Source organism: Octopus sinensis, linkage group LG1 (genome assembly GCF_006345805.1).
Source record: "Octopus sinensis linkage group LG1, ASM634580v1, whole genome shotgun sequence".
Lineage (NCBI taxonomy): Eukaryota > Metazoa > Mollusca > Cephalopoda > Octopoda > Octopodidae > Octopus > Octopus sinensis.
The window spans coordinates 74,958,851-74,978,597 of NC_042997.1; the positions used below are offsets into that span (position 1 = coordinate 74,958,851).

The 19,747-nt window shown below is 40.6% G+C and overlaps 1 protein-coding gene across 2 annotated transcripts in view; it reads right to left on the minus strand.

The window, feature by feature from the left end:
* LOC115213643 (dynein beta chain, ciliary-like) overlaps positions 1-19,747 on the minus strand; it is an 884,597-nt gene that overhangs the window by 748,942 nt on the left and 115,908 nt on the right. For both annotated transcript variants that reach the window (XM_036501971.1, XM_036501966.1), the window contains exon 5: positions 9,946-10,045. In XM_036501971.1, coding sequence (XP_036357864.1) covers positions 9,946-10,045 — 100 coding nt within the window. The remainder of the gene's footprint in view (positions 1-9,945; positions 10,046-19,747) is intronic.

Here is a 19,747-nt window from a genome sequence, read left to right on the forward strand (position 1 = left end):
TGAGTGGTTACTTCAAAGACCTCATCTTTGTGGCTGGAGATTTTAATGGGCATGTTGAACAGAAATCCGGTATCTTCACTGGTGTACACAGGGGCCATGGTATTGGTTCCTGGAACGATAAGGGAACTAGGCTACTTGAGTTCTGTGATTTAACCTTTTAATCTGTAACACTAACGTCAGGAAGCCAGACAGCCACTTGATAACCTATCAATCAGGGAACTCTACTAGCCAGATTGATTTCATCTTCACTAGACAGCAGGACACAGGGTTGCTCTTAAATACAAAGACCCTCCAGGTGAGGAATGTACCCCCACCCACCCCAGCATAGACTAGTCATTAGTGACTTTCGACTTGAGAATAGAAGGACTCCAAGAAACAGACCAATCAAGAAGAGAAGGACTTGGAAGCTAAAGGACCCTTCACATGGTCAGAGATTTAGGGACATCTTCATCAAGAAATTTGATGAGAGGGAGGAGGAACTACAGTCCTCGGACATAGAAGGTAGCTGGAAATTCCTACGGGACAGCTTGCTGAGTGCCACAGACCAAGTCTGCGGAGGGTGCAAAGTCCCTTCCAGACCTAGAGGTATGTGGTGGTGGAATAGTACGGTAGACAAAGCCATCAGAGCAAAGAAACAGGCCTGGAAAGGCTGGAAGAGTTGGGGTAGCAGGGAACAGTACCAGATAGCCAAAAGGGAGGCTGAGCGACAGGTATACATAGCTAAGGGCAAAGCAGAAAAGAAGTTTGCCAATGTCCAGCAATGTGAGGAGCAAAGAACTAAGGCATTTTGGATTGCAAGACAGTGTGTGAGAGAAAATTATGATGTCACAGGAGAGAAATGTGTCCGCATGGATGATGGTGCACTTGCTTTTAATGATTCGGAAAAGAAAGAGGCTTGGAGGAGCCATTATGGAAGACTGCTGAACATGGAGAATGAGTGGGAGGAGAGCCTGCCAAATGTTGATCCAGTAGAGGAACCAGCTATCCCAATAGACAGCACCCTGTAGATAAAGCAATTAGGGATATGTAAATAAAAATATATAAATAATCATACAACATTCTGACTACCTTATTATTCTAAATCTCTATATTATAAATCTGAAATGCGAAAAGTTTGTTTGTTTGTCTGGTTTTGGCATTGAGAACAGGTTAAAGGCCACTAGATCCTGTCGGATTGACCCAAAATTTACAGGGACATGTAAAATGAGGTGAGGATGTGAGTGGGCTAGGTTAGAAATCCCCATCTTAAAAGGTGTCGTTGCTAGGGCCAAAAATGCACTTTGACAAGTCTACTCTCATTCTTTTATGTATCTATCTTCCTCCATCACTCATTCTCTTTCCTCCCTTCCCATCAAATTCTATCTATAACATCGTTTCACAGCATCTACCTCCCTTCACTTTCTCTCTATAACGTCGTTTCACAGCGTTCTATATCTCCCCCCTCCCCGCCTTCGACAGTGCTTTCACACTCTCTCTCTATGTCTGTCTGCATTCATAGAGAGAATTATCATCGCCACCACCACCACACAATCCTGAGAAGAAATATTATGAATCAGATATTTATTGAGTTAATTTATATGTGTGTGTGTGTGGTTGTGTTCTATATATAAATATGTATATATAATGTATATATACAAAGTGTATGTATCTGTATTTATGTATATTAACTTTTTAATACTTTTTGATAGTTATATATATTTTTTTTAAATTATAAATATAAATTAATAATTTTAAATTTAAATAATTTAAATTTTTCAATTTTATATTTTATATATTTTATATATTATATTTTTATGTTTTGGTTTATGTTTTTCACTGTTTGATTTGCCTATTAGTGGTTTTTATCTCTAATTTAATTTATATATATATATATATATATATATATATATATATATATAATATATATAATTTCTATACATTTGTATATATAATGCATGCACACACACACACACATATATACATACATATATCATCATCATCATCATCATCATCGTTTAACGTCCGTTCTCCATGCTAGCATGGGTTGGACGGTTCGACCGGGGATCTGGGAAGCCAGAAGGCTGCACCAGGCTCCAGTCTTATCTGGCAGTGTTTCTACAGCTGGATGCCCTTCCTAACGCCAACCACTCCGTGAGTGTAGTGGGTGCTTTTTACGTGCCACCTGCACAGGTGCCAGGCGAGGCTGGCAACGGCCACGGTCGGATTGGTGTATTTTATGTGCCACTGGCACGGAAGCCAGACGAGGCGGTGCTGGCATCGGCCACGAGTCGGATAGTGCTTTTTACGTACCACCAGACCAGGGATCCTGGCTGGTTCAATTCGATTTCGATTTCGATTTCGTTTGCACCAACATGTCTTCGCAAGCAAGGAGGTTGGCATGGGTGCCTGTCGTACGGTCAGATTGGTGTATTTTATGTGCCACCAGCACGGAAGCCAGTGGAGGCGGCGCTGGCATCGGCCACGAGTCGTATAGTGCTTTTTACGTACCACCAGACCAGGGATCCTGGCTGGTTCAATTCGATTTCGCTTGCCCCAACATGTCTTCGCAAGCAAGGGGGTTGGCATGGGTGCCTGTCGTACGGTCAGATTGGTGTATTTTATGTGCCACCGGCACGGAAGCCAGTGGAGGCGGCGCTGGCATCGGCCACGAGTCGGATAGTGCTTTTTACATACCACCAGACCAGGGATCCTGGCTGGTTCAATTCGATTTCGATTTCGATTTCGCTTGCCCCAACATGTCTTCGCAAGCAAGGAGGTTGGCATGGGTGCCTGTCGTACGGTCAGATTGGTGTATTTTACGTGCCACCGGCACAGAAGCCAGTGGAGGCGGCGCTGGCATCGGCCACGAGTCGGATAGTGCTTTTTACGTACCACCAGACCAGGGATCCTGGCTGGTTCAATTCGATTTCGATTTCGATTTCGCTTGCCCCAACATGTCTTCGCAAGCAAGGGGGTTGGCATGGGTGCCTGTCATACGGTCAGATTAGTGTATTTTACGTGCCACCGGCACGGAAGCCAGTGGAGGCGGCGCTGGCATCGGCCACGAGTCGGATAGTGCTTTTTACGTACCACCAGACCAGGGATCCTGGCTGGTTCAATTCGATTTCGATTTCGCTTGCCCCAACATGTCTTCGCAAGCAAAGGTGGTTGGCATGGGTGCCTGTCGTCGGATGAGGTTCTATATCGACTTCGCTTGCCTCAACAGGTCTTTGTGTCCAAGGGAGGAAAGGCATTCATAAGTGGGCTGGGCTCACTTGTCCTGCCTGGTCTTCTCACGTACAGAATATTTCCAAAGGTCTCGGTCGCTGGTTTTTCCTCAGTGAGGCCTAAAGTTTGAAGGTCGTGCTTCACCACCTCGTCCCAGGTTTTCCTGGGTCTACCTCTTCCACGGGTTCCCTCAACTACTAAGGATTGGCACTTTCTCACACACCTATCTTCATCCATTCTCGCCACATGACCATACCAGCGCAATCGTCTCTCTTGCACACCACAACTGATGCCTCTTAGGTACAACATTTTTCTCAAGGTGCTAACGCTCTGTCGAGTATGTACACTGACATTACACATCCATCGGAGCATACTGGCTTCATTCCTCACGAGCTTACGCATGTCCTCGGCAGTCACGGCCCATGTTTCACTGCCATGTAGCATGGCTGTTCGTACACACGCATCATACAGTCTGCCTTTTACTCTGAGCGAGAGGCCTTTAGTCACCAGCAGAGGTAAGAGCTCCCTAAACTTTTCCCAGGCTATTCTTATTCTAGCAGTTACACTTTCAGCGCACCCACCCCCACTACTGACTTGGTCACCTAGATAACGGAAGCTATCAACTACTTCTAGTTTTTCCCCTTGGAAAGTGACGGAAGTTATTTTCTGCAGATTTTCGGAGGTTAATGCTCCTGAGCATCTGCCACATACAAAAACTATCTTCCCAGTTAGCCTACCTTTGACATTGCTGCACCTCTTATGTGTCCATAGCTTACACTGGGTACATCTTATAGAGTTTCTACCTACACCTTTTCTACAGATCGAGCAGGGCCATCTTCCTGAAGACATTTGTGGATTGTCTACCTTCCTACTTATTAGTACTTTGGTTTTAGCTAGGTTGACTCTAAGGCCCCTCGATTCTAAACCCTCCTTCCACACCTGGAACTTCTCCTCCAGCTCTGATAGTGATTCAGCAATAAGAGCAAGGTCGTCAGCGTAGAGGAGCTCCCAGGGACAACCTGTCTTGAATTCCTCCGTAATTGCCTGGAGGACTATGATAAATAGGAGGGGGCTGAGTACTGAACCCTGGTGGACCCCAACCTCTACTTTGAATTCTTCTGTGTACATGTTGCCAACCCTAACCTTACTTATGGCATCTCTGTACATGGCTTGCACAGTCCTCACCAGCCATTCATCTATCCCTAGTTTCTTCATTGACCACCAGATAAGGGATCGGGGGACGCTATCAAAAGCTTTCTCCATGTCAACAAAAGCCAGGTACAGGGGCTTATCTTTGGCTAGGTATTTCTCCTGCAGCTGCCTTACCAGGAATATAGCATCAGTGGTACTTTTCCCTGGCACGAACCCAAACTGCATCTCATCTAAACTAACTCTCTCTCTAATTAGTTGGGCTATGACCCTCTCCATAACCTTCATTACTTGATCCAACAGCTTGATACCTCTGTAATTATTTGTATCTAGGGCATCACCTTTACCTTTGTAGCAGTTGACTAGTATGCTGCTACACCAGTCATTGGGTATGACTCCTTCGTGTATCACCTGGTTGACTATACGGGTGACTAGGTTATAGCCGACACTGCCAGATATTTTGAGCATCTCTGCAGTAATCCCTGATGGGCCTGGGGCTTTTCCTGTCTTCATGCTTCTAATTGCCTTAGCTACCACGGAACTATCAACTCGGATAGCTGGTCCCTCTGTTGGGTCAACATTCGGCAGACTCTCTTTATCCCATTCATTTTCTTTATTCAGCAACCTTTCATAGTGGCATCTCCAAACCTCTCTCTTTGCATCCTCATTTAGCACAAGTGAACCATCATCCATGCGAACACACTTCTCTCCTACCACATCACGATTCTCTCTCACACACTGTCTTGCAACACGAAATACCTCAAGTCTTACTTCCTCACGGCTCAGAACATTGGCAAATTTTTTCTTATCCGCTTCCCCTCTGGCTAAATAAACCTGTCTCCTAGCTTCCCTTCTGGCTGTCTGATACAATTCCCTGCTACCACCGTTCCTCCAGTCCTTCCAAGCCTGTCTCTTTTGTCTAATAGCCCTGTCAACCACAGAGTTCCACCACCATGTTACTCTGGGTCGAGATGGTACTTTGCTCCATCCACAGATCTGGTCAGTGGCTGTCAGCAGATTGTCCCGTAGAAATCTCCAGTTGCCTTCCACATTAAGTGAAGCTATATCCCCTTCTATTTCGTCAAAGGCTTCGAGTAGTATGTCTCTAAATCCCTGTCCATTTGCAGGATCTTTAAGCTTCCAGACCCTTCTCCTCCAAGCAGGTCTTCTTCTGGGCAACCATTTAGCTCTGATCCTGAAGTCGCTAACTACTAATCTATGTTGAGGAGTACATTCTTCGCCTGGAAAGGTTTTGGCATTCATAAGCAGCCCTCTTTCCCTTTTTCTGGCAAGGATGTGGTCAATCTGGCTGGTGTGTCTGCCAGAACGGTAGGTGACTAGGTGAGAGGTGGGTTTCCTGATGTTGGTATTGCAGACCATAAGGTCATTTGCATCGCAGAACTCCAGCAGCCTGGTTCCCTCCTCATTTCGAGAGCCAAAACCGTAGCCTCCATGGACGCCATGGAAGCCCCCGACATGCTGTCCGACATGTCCATTGAAATCACCTGCCACGAAGAGAAGGTCACTGTCATTTGTCAACGAGGTAGTCCGCAATAGGGTGTCATAGAATTGGTCTTTTTGTCCTTCTGGTATTCCTGGTTGAGGGGCATATGCCGAGATGATGGTAGCTGTCCTGTGGTGAAGGACTAATCTAATTTTAATTACTCTGTCACTTATTCTGACTACCTCGATTACCTTACCCACCCATTTCTCTGCAAGAAGTATACCCACGCCCCCAACCCCGTCAGTGTTCCCTGCCCAGAAAATCTTGTACCTGTGTTCCTTGCCTGTGAGGAGCCTAGCGGGACCTCCTCTCCACCTTACTTCCTGGATACAACATACATCCACGCGTCTCCGTTCAAGCAGCTCTACAATCTCTCCAGACCTACCTTTCAATGTGCCAACATTGAGTGTGCCAACTCTGAGGGTGTGGGAGGTGTAGGCCTCTGAGACCCTGGGATGAGGGACAGTCGTGTCATGTACCTGAAAAGAAAGCTTGCAGTTGGCAGATTTCATACTGAAACACTAGACTTCAACCTGCATACATTTCACAGTTTTTGCGCTATATGATCAAATAAACCCTACATGGGGATGGGGGTGGGGGTGGTAAGTAAGACTGGGTTAGAAACTTCCATACAGCTGCATACGTTTCACCGTTTTTGCTCCCTATGATCAAAAAGAACCGACGTGGATGTATACGCGGGGGGGAGTCAAGACAGCGGTAGAAACTTCCGGTTATTGGTGGAGGGGGTGGGAGGGCGGGCGCCTCGAAGGAGCAGCGAGAATGAATATAAATCGTAGGGAATATTACACACCATCTAGAAACTTTGGAAATATCAGTAGAACATAATTTAAATGAGACGGGGCGAGATAGTACTTGTAAGAAGTCATTTGGAATGGAATAACACGAGGAGGCCTGAAAACAAAACAGACAGGAAGCCAAGTTGGCAATGGCGATATAGATAAAGATAATAGAGAAACGGGATTAGGTTTACGATCAACGCTTAAAAATATGAATATGAATGGCAGGTTAAAAGTGAAGAACGCTTATCTGGTCATATTTCTGAGATCCGTGTTGTCATCAAGTAGCTCGAGAAATGGGACGAAATAAAATCGTACACTGGTTTATAAGGAGTTAGGGATTGGGGGGGGGGGTGAGTAAAACATAATTTAAATGAGAGGTAGCGGGAATAGTACTTTGTAAGGAATCCTGGTGATGGAATAACAGGGTGGCCTTGAAAGCAAAGAAGGAATTGAGAGGACAGGAAGCCATGCTGACAATGGCGATAAGATAATAGAGAAACGGGATTTGGTTTACGACCATCGCTTAAAATATGGGGTTGAAATATAATTCATAGGGAATATTACACACCATCTAGAACTTTGGAAGGAGCAGCGAGAATGAATATAAATCGTAGGGAATATTACACACCATCTAGAAACTTTGGAAATATTAGTAGAACATAATTTAAATGAGAGTGGGGCGAGATAGTACTTGTAAGAAGTCATTTGGAATGGAATAACACGAGGAGGCCTGAAAACAAAACAGACAGGAAGCCAAGTTGGCAATGGTGATACAGATAAAGATAATAGAGAAACGGGCTTAGGTTTACGATCAACGCTTAAAAAATATGAATATGAATGGCAGGTTAAAAGTGAAGAACGCTTATCTGGTCATATTTCTGAGATCCGTGTTGTCATCAAATATATATATATATATATATATATAATGTGTGCATTATGTGGTCGGTTGAGCTGAAAATATGCACACCTATGTTAAAAGTGCTGGCGAGTTTGCATGACAACTATTTTTTTCCTCAAATGAAAGGTGTGACCTCTAGGACAAAATTCCTCATCTTATAATATGTGGCCCGAGTAGACCTGAATGAAATCGGGTTATATTAACCAAAATGTGAAAAGTGGTCTAAATGGGGCTGGAAAGGGATTAAAATTTAAAGGAGCGGGTGTTTAGGAATTCTCTGTTACATCAAGCTAAAAAATTTGCGCCAGCCTTTAAATCATCAATGTGTTGCCGTCCATGATAAAGAAGTTTTGAATGCTTGCCATGGTGAGTCTACTGTCGTGAGAAAGAATCACTTCAAAACTTGGTGTTTACAAATTTTCTTTTACATCAAGTTCAAAATTTTACGCCAGCCGTTAAACTGTCAATATGTTGCTGTCCATCGTTAAGAAATGCCAGCCATGGTGACTCTACTATCCTCAGATTCTATCCCTTCAAACTTTGGTTTCCAATATTTTATTATTCTTTTTCAGCTCGCAAGTTCGTCTGTCCCTTTTAAATGTTAGTGTTTTGCTGTCTGCCTTGAAGCAGACCTTTCCGTTGTCACTGCCTGATATTTATGATTGATTTTTCAAAATATTTTATTTCTCAACTTACTCAAGATCTTTTGTTGTTTATAAATGGGAGAGAGATAGATAAAGATAGAGAGTAAGAGAAAGCGAGGGAGAGTCCGAGAAAAAAGAAAAGTGAGAAAGTGAGAGAGAAAGGAGAGAAACAAAGAGGGAGAATCATCATCGTTTATCGTCCGTTTTCCATGCTAGCACGGGTTGGACAGTGTGACCGGGGTCTGGGAAGCCAGGAGGCTGCACCAGGCTCCAGTCTGATCTGGCAGTGTTTCTACAGGTGGATGCCCTTCCTAACGCCAACCCCTCCATGGGTGTAGTGGGTGCCTTTTTCGTACCACCGGCACAGGTGCCAGGGGGGCTGGCAGCGGCCATGATCAGTTGGTGCTTTTTACGTGCCACCGGCACAGAAGCCAGTCAAGGCGGCGCTGCCATCGGCCACGTTCGGATGGTGCTTTTTACGTGCCAAAAGGAAGCAACAGAAAGTAACAACCACACTCTTACCCGCACATAGAGCGGGTCACCTTAAGCTAGTATATATATATATATATATATATATATATATATAGCCACATGACCAACCAGGCTATCAGATGTTGTTACATATTACTGATCACAATGCACTTTTGCATTGTTTTGGCCTTCAAATGACACCATCCTGCTGGCTAAGGAAGCAGGCCAACATTATCCCGATTGAAAAGGGGACCGGAGCAATGTGAAATGAAGTGTTTTGCTCAAGAACATAATGTGCCACCTAGCTAGGGAATCAAACACATGATCTAGCAATTGTGAGTGCAACAGCCTAACCACATCATCATCATCACCACCAACATTAATGTCCCTTTTTTCATTTGGATGGTTTGACAAAAGCAACTGAGCCAGAGTGCTCTGCCAGGTTCTATGTCTGCTATGGTATGGTTTCTACAGCTGGATGTCCTTCCTAACATTCTGATTTAAAACATAATCAACTCATGAAATGAGGTGATGCAGGAACGATATCACTTTATGAGTGTGTTAACAGCATGCAAGTAGATGAAATATATATAATCCTTCATCAACAAACCAACTAGTTTATCTTATATAAGATAAGACTTAGTCAATTAATCCAAAAGAAATCATATGTTATATATTTTGCATGTAGTGCATAACTTTATATGTGGTATGAAATAAACAACATTGTATGTAGTGCAGAACTTTATATTTGGTATGCAATAAACTATGTTTGTTTATAGAAATGATTGTAACATAAATTTGACTTCTCTTTTCCTTACTTGAATTCAGTGGGTATGTTTGAGTGTGCTTGTGCATGCGTGCACATGCAAGTATGCACATGTTTATTAAAAACAAGACTATGTTCCTCTATTGTACTTTTTATTAATGATTTCAAGTTTCTGTATAGATTTTAAAAAATTTTTCTGTACCAACAAATTTCCTAGATCCACAATCAACATTTCTACACTGTCACTGTCTCATCATCAGTATATGAAATACATTTGACTTTTGTATCACCATTTTTATAGTAATCAAATTTATGTAGACTTTACCACTAAAAATGTTTTCCATGGACAGACAGCTGAACTAATTGACTAACCAACATACACAATGAGACAGTGGAAATTAAAAATTATTCAAAGGATTCAAATTCAAGGAGATAGAGTTACACAGAAAAAAGTAAATATAAAGAGTAATACATATAGAGAGAAAGAAATTACTAAAACCACATACCAGCAGTAACATCCATGAACATATTTTGAAAAGATTGATGATAGATACTGTTTGATGCTCTTAATATATCAGCCATTTTCTTCACTTTTGGTGTATTCAACTACAATTACAAGAATAGACAAATGTAGTTTGAAGAGAAGCATCAATGTTCATTATCATATGATATTCAATGTTTAGTAATTACAGTACAAAGTGTTTGTTTTAAACTATTACAAAATTGCTAAGTAGATAGCATATGAAATTTTTATATTCATAAGGAATTTTTGTGATTCAGAAGAATGAGGATTGTACCTTTTATTTTTTAAACATTCCCACAATATGTAAAGTAAATGAAGAAACTGAACTGTTTATAGGTATCACTATGAATTTTTGAAAATATTTAAATGTAATTTCTACTGTACTTTATCTCGGAGAGCATCTAAAAAGAAACATTTTGACACCTCATTTATGAAATTGGAATGAATATTTTCCTACCACATACATATTTTGGTTTTACTTGTCTTAATGCCAGTAATATGAAACTTGCTTTTCAAGGTTAAAGCAATTTTTGCTTGCTAACTACATACAAATTCTAATGATTTTGATCAATAAAATTTATCCCAAGTTAGCAACACTGAGTCAAGAGAATAATAATGGCCCATTGGTCAGTCACTACATGACAGTCAAGTAGAGTGGTTGTTGAAGACAGCAGTTCACCTCAAGATTCTGCTAGTAATATAGAAATAGGGAAATATAACATATATGTTCCAGATGTAACTAGTTACCCTCATTTGTTAAATCAAGCAGGTGTTAAATGACTTAGTGCACAATTAGGAATTACTAAAAGTAGAGTTGCTTGGGGCCAGACATCAAGAATGGAATTTTCTCTAGTCAAACACCAAAGTTTCCCATTTCCACCATTACCATCCGTAGTTTTCATCATTTTACTTACAGGAAGAAGGCACTTGTTCTTGCCACAATATCAGAGGCCTGATAGAAAGGGTTGGCTTTCAATATGGTCCAAAAGAATGGAGACTGTTCATTGACTCTAGTAAAGCTAGCCATAAAGCTCTATTACTGCACATCAGTAATGAAAAACCTTCAATATCAGTAGCACATGCCCCTGGAACTGCATCAATGGAAATGCCCTTGGAAATGCATCAATGGAACTGCTGCTAAGACTCATCAAATATAAGGACAACATATGTAATATCTGTGGCAATATTACTTCTTGGGTTACAGTTGGACTACACAAAGCATATGTGCTTTTTGTGTCTATGGAACAGCAGAGATGACAAGAACCACTACAAAAAGCATGATTAGCCATCTAGAACTGAACATGCTGGTAAACAAAATGTGAAACACCCAGCACATATTGATACTCAGAAAGTACATCTTCCACCACTTGGCCTAATGAAAAGATAGGTAGTGGTTTCCAATATTTAAAGGATAAATTCAAAGAGATATTGACAGATGCTACGCTGCAGTGTCATCCATGACTCATCATTTCCATTTAATCTCAATGAAAATGAACTAGGAGTATGAACATCTTTTGTTGAAGTTGTCAAAAATATTTGTGGAAACCACAAAACTGAAAACCATCATGAAGTCATACAAAACATGCTTAAATCTTTTGAAAAATGGGGTGCAAAATGTCTTTGAAAATGCATTTTTTACATTCTTATCTTGACTTCTTCCCAGCTAACATTGGAGCTGTGAGTGATGAGCATGGTGAGTGCTTCCACCAACAGTTATGGAAAACAGATACCAAGGTAATTTCAAGCCAAATATAAGGGGAGATTATTGTTGTATTGTCAGTTCCTGCAGAAGGAGTACTACTCATCATCCTACAAGCAACAAAGGAAGAGGAAACACCAAAGTTTCACTTAAGAACAGGAAGTTGGTTTTTGATGGTAACAAGAAAATACTCATGTGTTTGGTTGGGCACAGGACTGGTTACTCACTAGCAAAATTCTGCTGTCTGTATTAAACTAGAAAAAGGAGGTAAGACATCCCTGTTCACTAATCATTTCAGTATGGGTTAACGTAAAACATAGCATGGAAAAATGGCTTAGAAAGCTTTTGTAATAGAAGCAGGTGAGAAAAAAAATTAAAAATAGGGGCTCTCGGTTACACAAAATCTGGACAGGGTAGAGAAATTTAGATATCAGATCTGAAATTAGCATCAGAAATTTGGTAGGAATCAGTAGTTTATGTATCTGTAACAAAAAAAAGTTTAAATTTCTTGCCTTACGTAATCATAGTGCATGAAAGAAGAAATCTGAGGGAGAGAAGAGAAGCAGTTTTGAGAGAAGAGATAAAGTTTGGTTTGTTGGAGTGGGTGTGTAAACAACTTTATTCTTATGTGTGGGTGGAACACAGAGCTTCTAGAACTCAGTTTCGCTGACATGGGCAGGTCTTCTCAAGAACCTCATATCTCCAGACATCTCAGTCCATTGTCATTTCCTCTGTGAGGTTCAATATCCTGAGATTGATCCTACCACTACATCCCATGTTTTCTTGGGTTTCCCTCTTCCACAAGTACCATCCACTTTCAGTGATTGACACTTCTTTATACAGCTGTCTTCATCCATATGCATCACATGTCCAAACCAACATAGTCTTCTCTCTTGCATGCTGCATTTGATTGCTCTTATGTCCAACTTTTCCCTCAACACATTTGCACTTTGTTGTACATGCACACTGATGTTGCATGCACATCCAGCAGAGCACACTACTATCATTCCTCTCCAGTCTATGCATTTCCTCTGCATTCAGAGCCCATGTCTCACTACAAAGCATCATACAAACTACCTTTCACTCTGAGAGAGAATCCTTTTGTTGCCAACAAAGGTAATAGCTCTTTGAACTTCCTCCATCCTATTCTTATTCCAGGAACAATACTTTCAGAGCATCCTACACTATTGTTAATTTGGTCACCTAGGTAACAAAAACTATCTACTACCTCAAGAGAAACTCCTGGGCATTATGTATCCATAGATTACACTGAATGGAATTACTTTCAACTCCTTTCCTACATATTGATGGAAAAAGAGTTTTATCTACTAACAACAATTTTGGTCTTTGCTAGGTTAACTTTCAGGCCCTTTGATTCCAGGTTTTGTTTCCAGACCAGGGAATTTCTTCTCCAAATCTGCAATAAAAGCGAGGTCATCAGCATATAATAGTTCTCATAGACATCCCATTTTGAATTCATGTTATGGCTTAGAGGACTATGATAAATAAGAGTGGACTAAGAGCTGAACACCTACTTGTATGTTAAATTCATCACTGTATTCAAGACTGACTCTCACCTTACTGACATCACTATTGTACATGGCTTTCATGGCTCTAACAAGCCACTCCTCTACTCCTGGCTTCCTTAGAGACCACCAGATAACAGAGCAGGGGATTCTGCCGAAAGCTTTCTCCAGGTTGACAAAAGCTAAGTACAGCAGCCTACTTTTGGCCAAATACTTTACCTGCAGCTTTCTCGCTAGGAAGATAGCATCTGTGATACTCCACCCAGGTACAAAACCAAACTGCATCTCATCTAGTTTAATTTCATTCCTAATCAATTGAAATGTAACTTTCTCTGTAACTTTCATGACATGGTCCAGCAGTTTGATACCTCTGCAGTGGTTTGTATCTAAGGCATCACCTTTACCCTTGTAGCAGCTAACCAGTCATTGGGGATGACACCATCCCTTATAACCTCCTTGACTACACAAAGTAATAAGACTGCATACTATACCACCAGATACTTTCATCATCTCAGCAATGATTCCTGATGGTCCAGCGGCTTTCTCTGTCTTCATATCCTTAACTGCCTTATCTATTATACTGTGGTCAACTCTGATGGCTAGTCCTTCAGATGGTTCTATATTTGAAAAACTGTCCTTCTCCCATGTATTTTCCAAATTTAGTAACCTTTCATGACATGGTCCAGCAGTTTGATACCCCTGCAGTGGTTTGTATCTAAGGCATCACCTTTACCCTTGTAGCAGCTAACCTTCCATGCATCTTTCTTCTTTGACTCACTAAGTAAAAGCACATCATTATCCATTCATTCACATTTCTTACCCATTACATCTCTATTCTCTGTGATACAATGCTTTAGATAGAAATAACTACAGGGATATCAGACTGCTGGATCAGGTGATGAGGGTCACCGAGAGGGTCATAGCCCTACTAAGTAGGGAGAGAGCCTGCTTAGATGAGATGTTATATTTCTGGTAAAGCAACTGCACGAGAAATACCAAGCCAAAAATAAATCCCTTTACTTGGCTTTTGTTGACTTGGAGAAAGCCTTTAACAGGGTCCCCTGATACTTTATCTAGTGGGCAATGGTGGTAGGGATAAACGAGTGGTTAATAAGAGTTGTACAGGTCCAGTACAGGGATGCTGTCAGTAAGGCAAGGATCGACAATGAGTATAGTGAAGAATTCCAGGTAGAAGTTGGGGTCCACCAAGGATCAGTCCTCAGCCTCCTCTTATTCATTATAGTCCTCCAGGCAATAACAGAGGAATTCAAGACAGGCTGCCCCTGGGAGCTCCTCTATACTGATGACCTTGCTCTAATAGCTGAGTTACTACCAGAACTAGAGAAGAAATTTCAGGTGTGGAAGCAAGGTTTAGAATTGAGGGGCCTAAAAGTCAATATTGCAAAAACCAAAGTCCTAGTAAGTAGGAAGATGAACTAATCACAAACCTCCTTAGGTAGATAGCCCTGCTTGATCTGTAGAAAAGATGTAGGTAGAAACTCCATAAGATGTACCCAATGTAAGCTATGGATGCATAAGAGGTGCAGCAACATCAAAGGAAGGTTAACTGGGGTGATAGCTTTTGTGTGCAGCAGATACACAGGGGCAATAAACACTGAAGATGTTCAGAGAACAGATTCCATCACATGCCAATGGGAGAAACTAGAAGTAGTTGACAGCTTCTGCTACCTAGGTGACCAAGTCTGTAGATGTGGATCCTCAGAGAGTGTTGCCACTAGAATAAGAATTGCCTAGGCAAAATTCAGAAAGCTCCTACCTCTACTCGCTCAGAGTGAAAAGTAGTGCATACTGCCATGCTACACAGCAGTGAAACAAGGACCATGACTGTTGAGGACATGCGTAGGCTTGAAAGGAATGAAGTTAGTATGATCCACTGGATGTGTAATGTCAGTGTGCATACACAACTGAGTGTGAGCACCCTGAGAGAAATGTTGGACATAAGAAGCATCAAATGTGGTGTGCAAGAGAGACGACTATGCTGGTATGGTCATGTGCTGTGTATGGATGAGGAGAGCTGTGTGAAGAAGTGTCACTCCCTAACAGTGGAAGGAACCTGTGGAAGAGGCAGACCCAGCACAACCTTTGAATGTTGGTCTTCACAGAGGCAATGACAATAGATCAAGACCTCTGGAGATATGCTGTGATTGAGAAGACCCAGCAAGTAAAGTGAGATCACAGCCATAGCCTACACCAGTGTCACATAACCAGCCCATTTGAAAAGTACCTTTGAATTATTGGGCATCTTGCCATGCTTGAGGAGACCTACTGAATCAAGTAAAATCAAAAATCAAAATCAAAATCACAATCAGAATCTCAATCAAAAATGGAAATTGTAGTTGTGGCTGATGCCAGTGCCACCTAATTGGCTCCCGTGCAGGTGGCATGCAATAAGTACATCATGCATGGGTCATTGCCAGAGCTGCCTAACTGGCTCCCCAGGCCAGTGGCATGTAAAAAGCACAAATCTGAATGTGGTCAATGCCAGCCCCCTGCCCTGACTCACTCCTGTGCCGGAAGCATGTAAAAAGCACTATCCAAATGTGCCTGATGCTAATGCTGCCTGACTGGCTCCCATGCCAGTGACACGTAAAAAGCACCCACTACACTCTCAGAGTGGTTGGCATTAGGAAGGGCATTCAGCTGTAGGAACATTGCTACATCAGATTGGAGCCTAGTGCAGTCAAACTGTCCAACCCATGCCAGCATGGAAAACAGACGTTAAACGATATATATACAGGGTGCAGTGAATAAACTGTCATGTAAATCACACAAAAATAAAAATAACACTGACATCTCATTTTAAAAGAAATATTTCCCAAAATTACATAAAAATACCTTGAAATACTAAAGAGTAAATTTATTCAATAAAATCTCCATCGGCTTCAACCACAGCCGCCAGACGACTTTGGAATCTCCTGCAACTTTTCTGGACAGTCTCCTTGTTTAAGTTGATGCATGCTGCCATAATGCTTGCCTTCAGTTCATCTTAGGTGTTACAAGGAATTGTCAGACAGCCATGACTGTGTTCTCCTGCTTGTGTGGCATGGAGCAGAGTCCTGTTGCCTGACACAGGGTCTTCCAGCAGCCTCCCTCTTGACCCATCACAGCACTACCTTGATGTAGACCTCCATGCTGTGTATGAGGCACTTGATGTAGACCTCCATGTTGAGTCTGAAGCCATGTGGGAATATGAATGGAGGCATAACATCACCATCACAAATGATGACTCCAAACACTATGATGTTGACTGGATGTTTTATTTTTATCACTCTTGGTACATGTCTTCAGACTGCACTGTCCTCTGAGTGCAAATACTCTGAAATGTTCATATCAGACCTTCCAGCATGAAGGCCAAGCAGTACAGCATGTTATTTCCATTTGCATCATGGTGCTGTTTTTCTCACAAACAGTGCTCAACTGACCCGACTATACTGTGTAGTCAACAAAATCAAGAACAAACAATACGCATGTGCTAAATTAAAAATATAAGATGACGACAATTTACCCATCGCACCCTGTATGTATGTTGACATACATGTATGCATGCATGCATGCATACATACATACATACATACATGCATACATACATATACTTTTTTATTAAAGCTGCAAAAACATCACAAAAATCTGTTACTCAGAGTTTCACATCTCTGTTGTGATCAAGACTGGAATAAAATTGTGGTGGTGTATGTAATATATGATTTAATATAATTTAATTTGACAAATAAGCATTTGAATTTGATTGGGTAAATTACTTTCAGAACATAAACACATCAAAGAACATCTGAACATGAGAGCCTCCTTCTTCAGAAAACATCTAGACAGATGCTAGGACACTGACAAAAGCATAACAGTCACAATTGAGGCGAATGAAAAAAATTTGAGTAATTTAAGAATTAAGGAAGCTATAGTCATACACAGACTAGGGCCCCAAATTAACAACAGGCTGGAGGTTGGTAATCAATATATTATTTAACTACATCCGGATGCATGTAGGTTCATTTTTGATTACATGCTCCTGTACTGTTTATAACAAAAAAATAGAAAAAAAAGAAGGGAAAAAAGGAAGCTGCACATATAACACATAAATTTGAAGCAGCGCTACAGATGTGCCAGCACACACGAGATTGAGACATGGCTGACCTCACGCACTTCTCATGAGGAATTCCAGAAGGAGCTTTGTGAGACCACTGCTGAGATGCTTCCAGAAAAAAAGAAAAGCTATTGGAAAACTGATTATAGCAGTGATTCCATCAATTCCTATGGATATCTGAAGAAGGAATTTTTATTCTGAAATATCATATCAGATTATGGATGATTAAATTACAACAGTTATTATAGTCCATTGCCGTCGAGAGGTAGGCCCCGAAACGGTGCACATTCTCTCCTGATGACCCCATACACTTGCTAGCTTCCGATATACGGAGCTTTTAACTGGTAGCACTTGCATGTGCAAGTTGTTTGCAAGACATATAGTGCATTGTTGTGTCATTCAAAACATTTTATTCTTTACAAACAATACACAATGCTTCGAGTGAACTACAATACTTTCCTAAAATAAAGCATATTATAAACAACACAAACACTTTGTAATTTAATAGCTTTCAATGTGATACCTGTTAAACAGAAATTATCTTTATATAATGAAAATTTAATAAAATTTAATCATAAATTAAATTATGCTAAATTCAACTAAATTGAAAACCTTTTTCCCTTGGTTATATTGGCAATTCTGAAAAGTTTTAGGTGTGAATTTTACATTCGTAGAAGTTTTTTTAACAAATTTTATCCTGAAAATCACCTATATAAATTACATGGGCTTTTACAGCATATATTTTGATGAGCTATTAGTTTCATAAAATGACAGTAGCTCAGGCAGCATTTTTCAACATATCTGGTGCTTTTTTCAACACAATCCTAGGCTGTGCCCACATTGGATAACAAGATAAAAACAGGATGATAGTACAACAGAAAAGGTGAGAAGGAAGTAGATGTAAAAGATGGACGGCTGAAAAACTGGAAAACAAAAAAGAAAGTAAAAAGGAGAGGGAAGAATTGGAGTTATGTCCCTTTAACTGTAAAATCAGTCAAAGGGACATAAAGGATAGTAGTCTAGAGCCTGTGGTACAGCTGTTCAATTTAGGGAGGGTACTTCCTACTTTACTAACAGGAACTTATCTATATATTTACAACTGCCGAAAATTTCATATTTGGAATTCAGCAATGTGGTAGACTTCTTACATCTGAAAAGGATCTGTGTTCTTTCAACTACATGTAGCTTACATTTTTTTGATCCGGTGAAATATAGTTTGGACTTTTCACAGAACTTGCCTAGCCAACTTAGTGGCTTTATTTTTGTACCTGTGTCAAAATGAAAATATGTTTTAGTATAGTGATTTTTGAAGTCGCCTATACATAGCCCGATGTAGTTCTTCTTTTCAGTTATATTACTGTCTACCTTTGCTGTAATTTCTGCCTCATATATGAGATTTATCATGCATTCCTAATTGATTGGACAGGTTCCTAGGAGTAGGCTCTTGGTGGCATGGCATGTAATGATGCATTTTATACTGGGGTAGCAGCTATATGATAATTTAACTGAGTGACTGTTGAATATTTTTCTGTACCTGAGACATTTTCTATATATATATATATATATATATATATATATATACAGTTGCGGCCAAAATGTTCAGAACGGCATTGTTTTCGTCAGAAAAGTAGATATAATTATTTATCAAAGTTGTTTTATATTCTATAATTTTCACAGACAATAAATACGATATTAATTGTTATTGTCTGAGATTTTGGTGTAATTTGAGAGGATAATACAAAAGTTATGGATAATTTAATGATTTACTGCAAAACCCATAGCGGCCAAAATGATCAGAACAATTGAAAAAAAAAACAAAATAATAAAAAATGACAGAGAATACTGGAATTATTTAATATTTAGTGTGTAGCCCTTTAGCTTCAATCACACTCTGACATCTTCGACTGCATGAGGAAATTAAATTTTCAATTTCTTGCTGGGTGATCTTATTCCATTCTTCCTGAAGGGCATTCCATAATTGCTCAGTTGTTTTAGGATTTCTGGCTTTCAAACGTTCTCCTAGAATATTCCACACATTTTCAATAGGATTGAGATCTGGGCTTTGAGCTGGCCAATCCATAAAAATAACCTTTTCAGCCTTGAGGAAGTTCATGACCACCTTAGCCTTGTGACATGGGACATTGTCCTGCATGAATATGGGTGGTCGCTTAGTTGAATTTCTCAGCACAGGCAAGACATGATCTTTTACAAGTTGTTTATAAACTCCTGCATTTAACTTTCCATGTAATCGCACCAAAGGGCCCACACCATCTCCAGATATCATTCCCCAAACCATGACACTTCCTCCACCGAATTTAACACTAGTCCTAAGGCATTTAGGCAACAATTTTTCACCTACTTTTCTACGAACATACCTTTTCCCATCTGAGCCAAATAGCATAAACTTAGATTCATCACTGAAATGCACCGTTTGCCATTTTTCTTG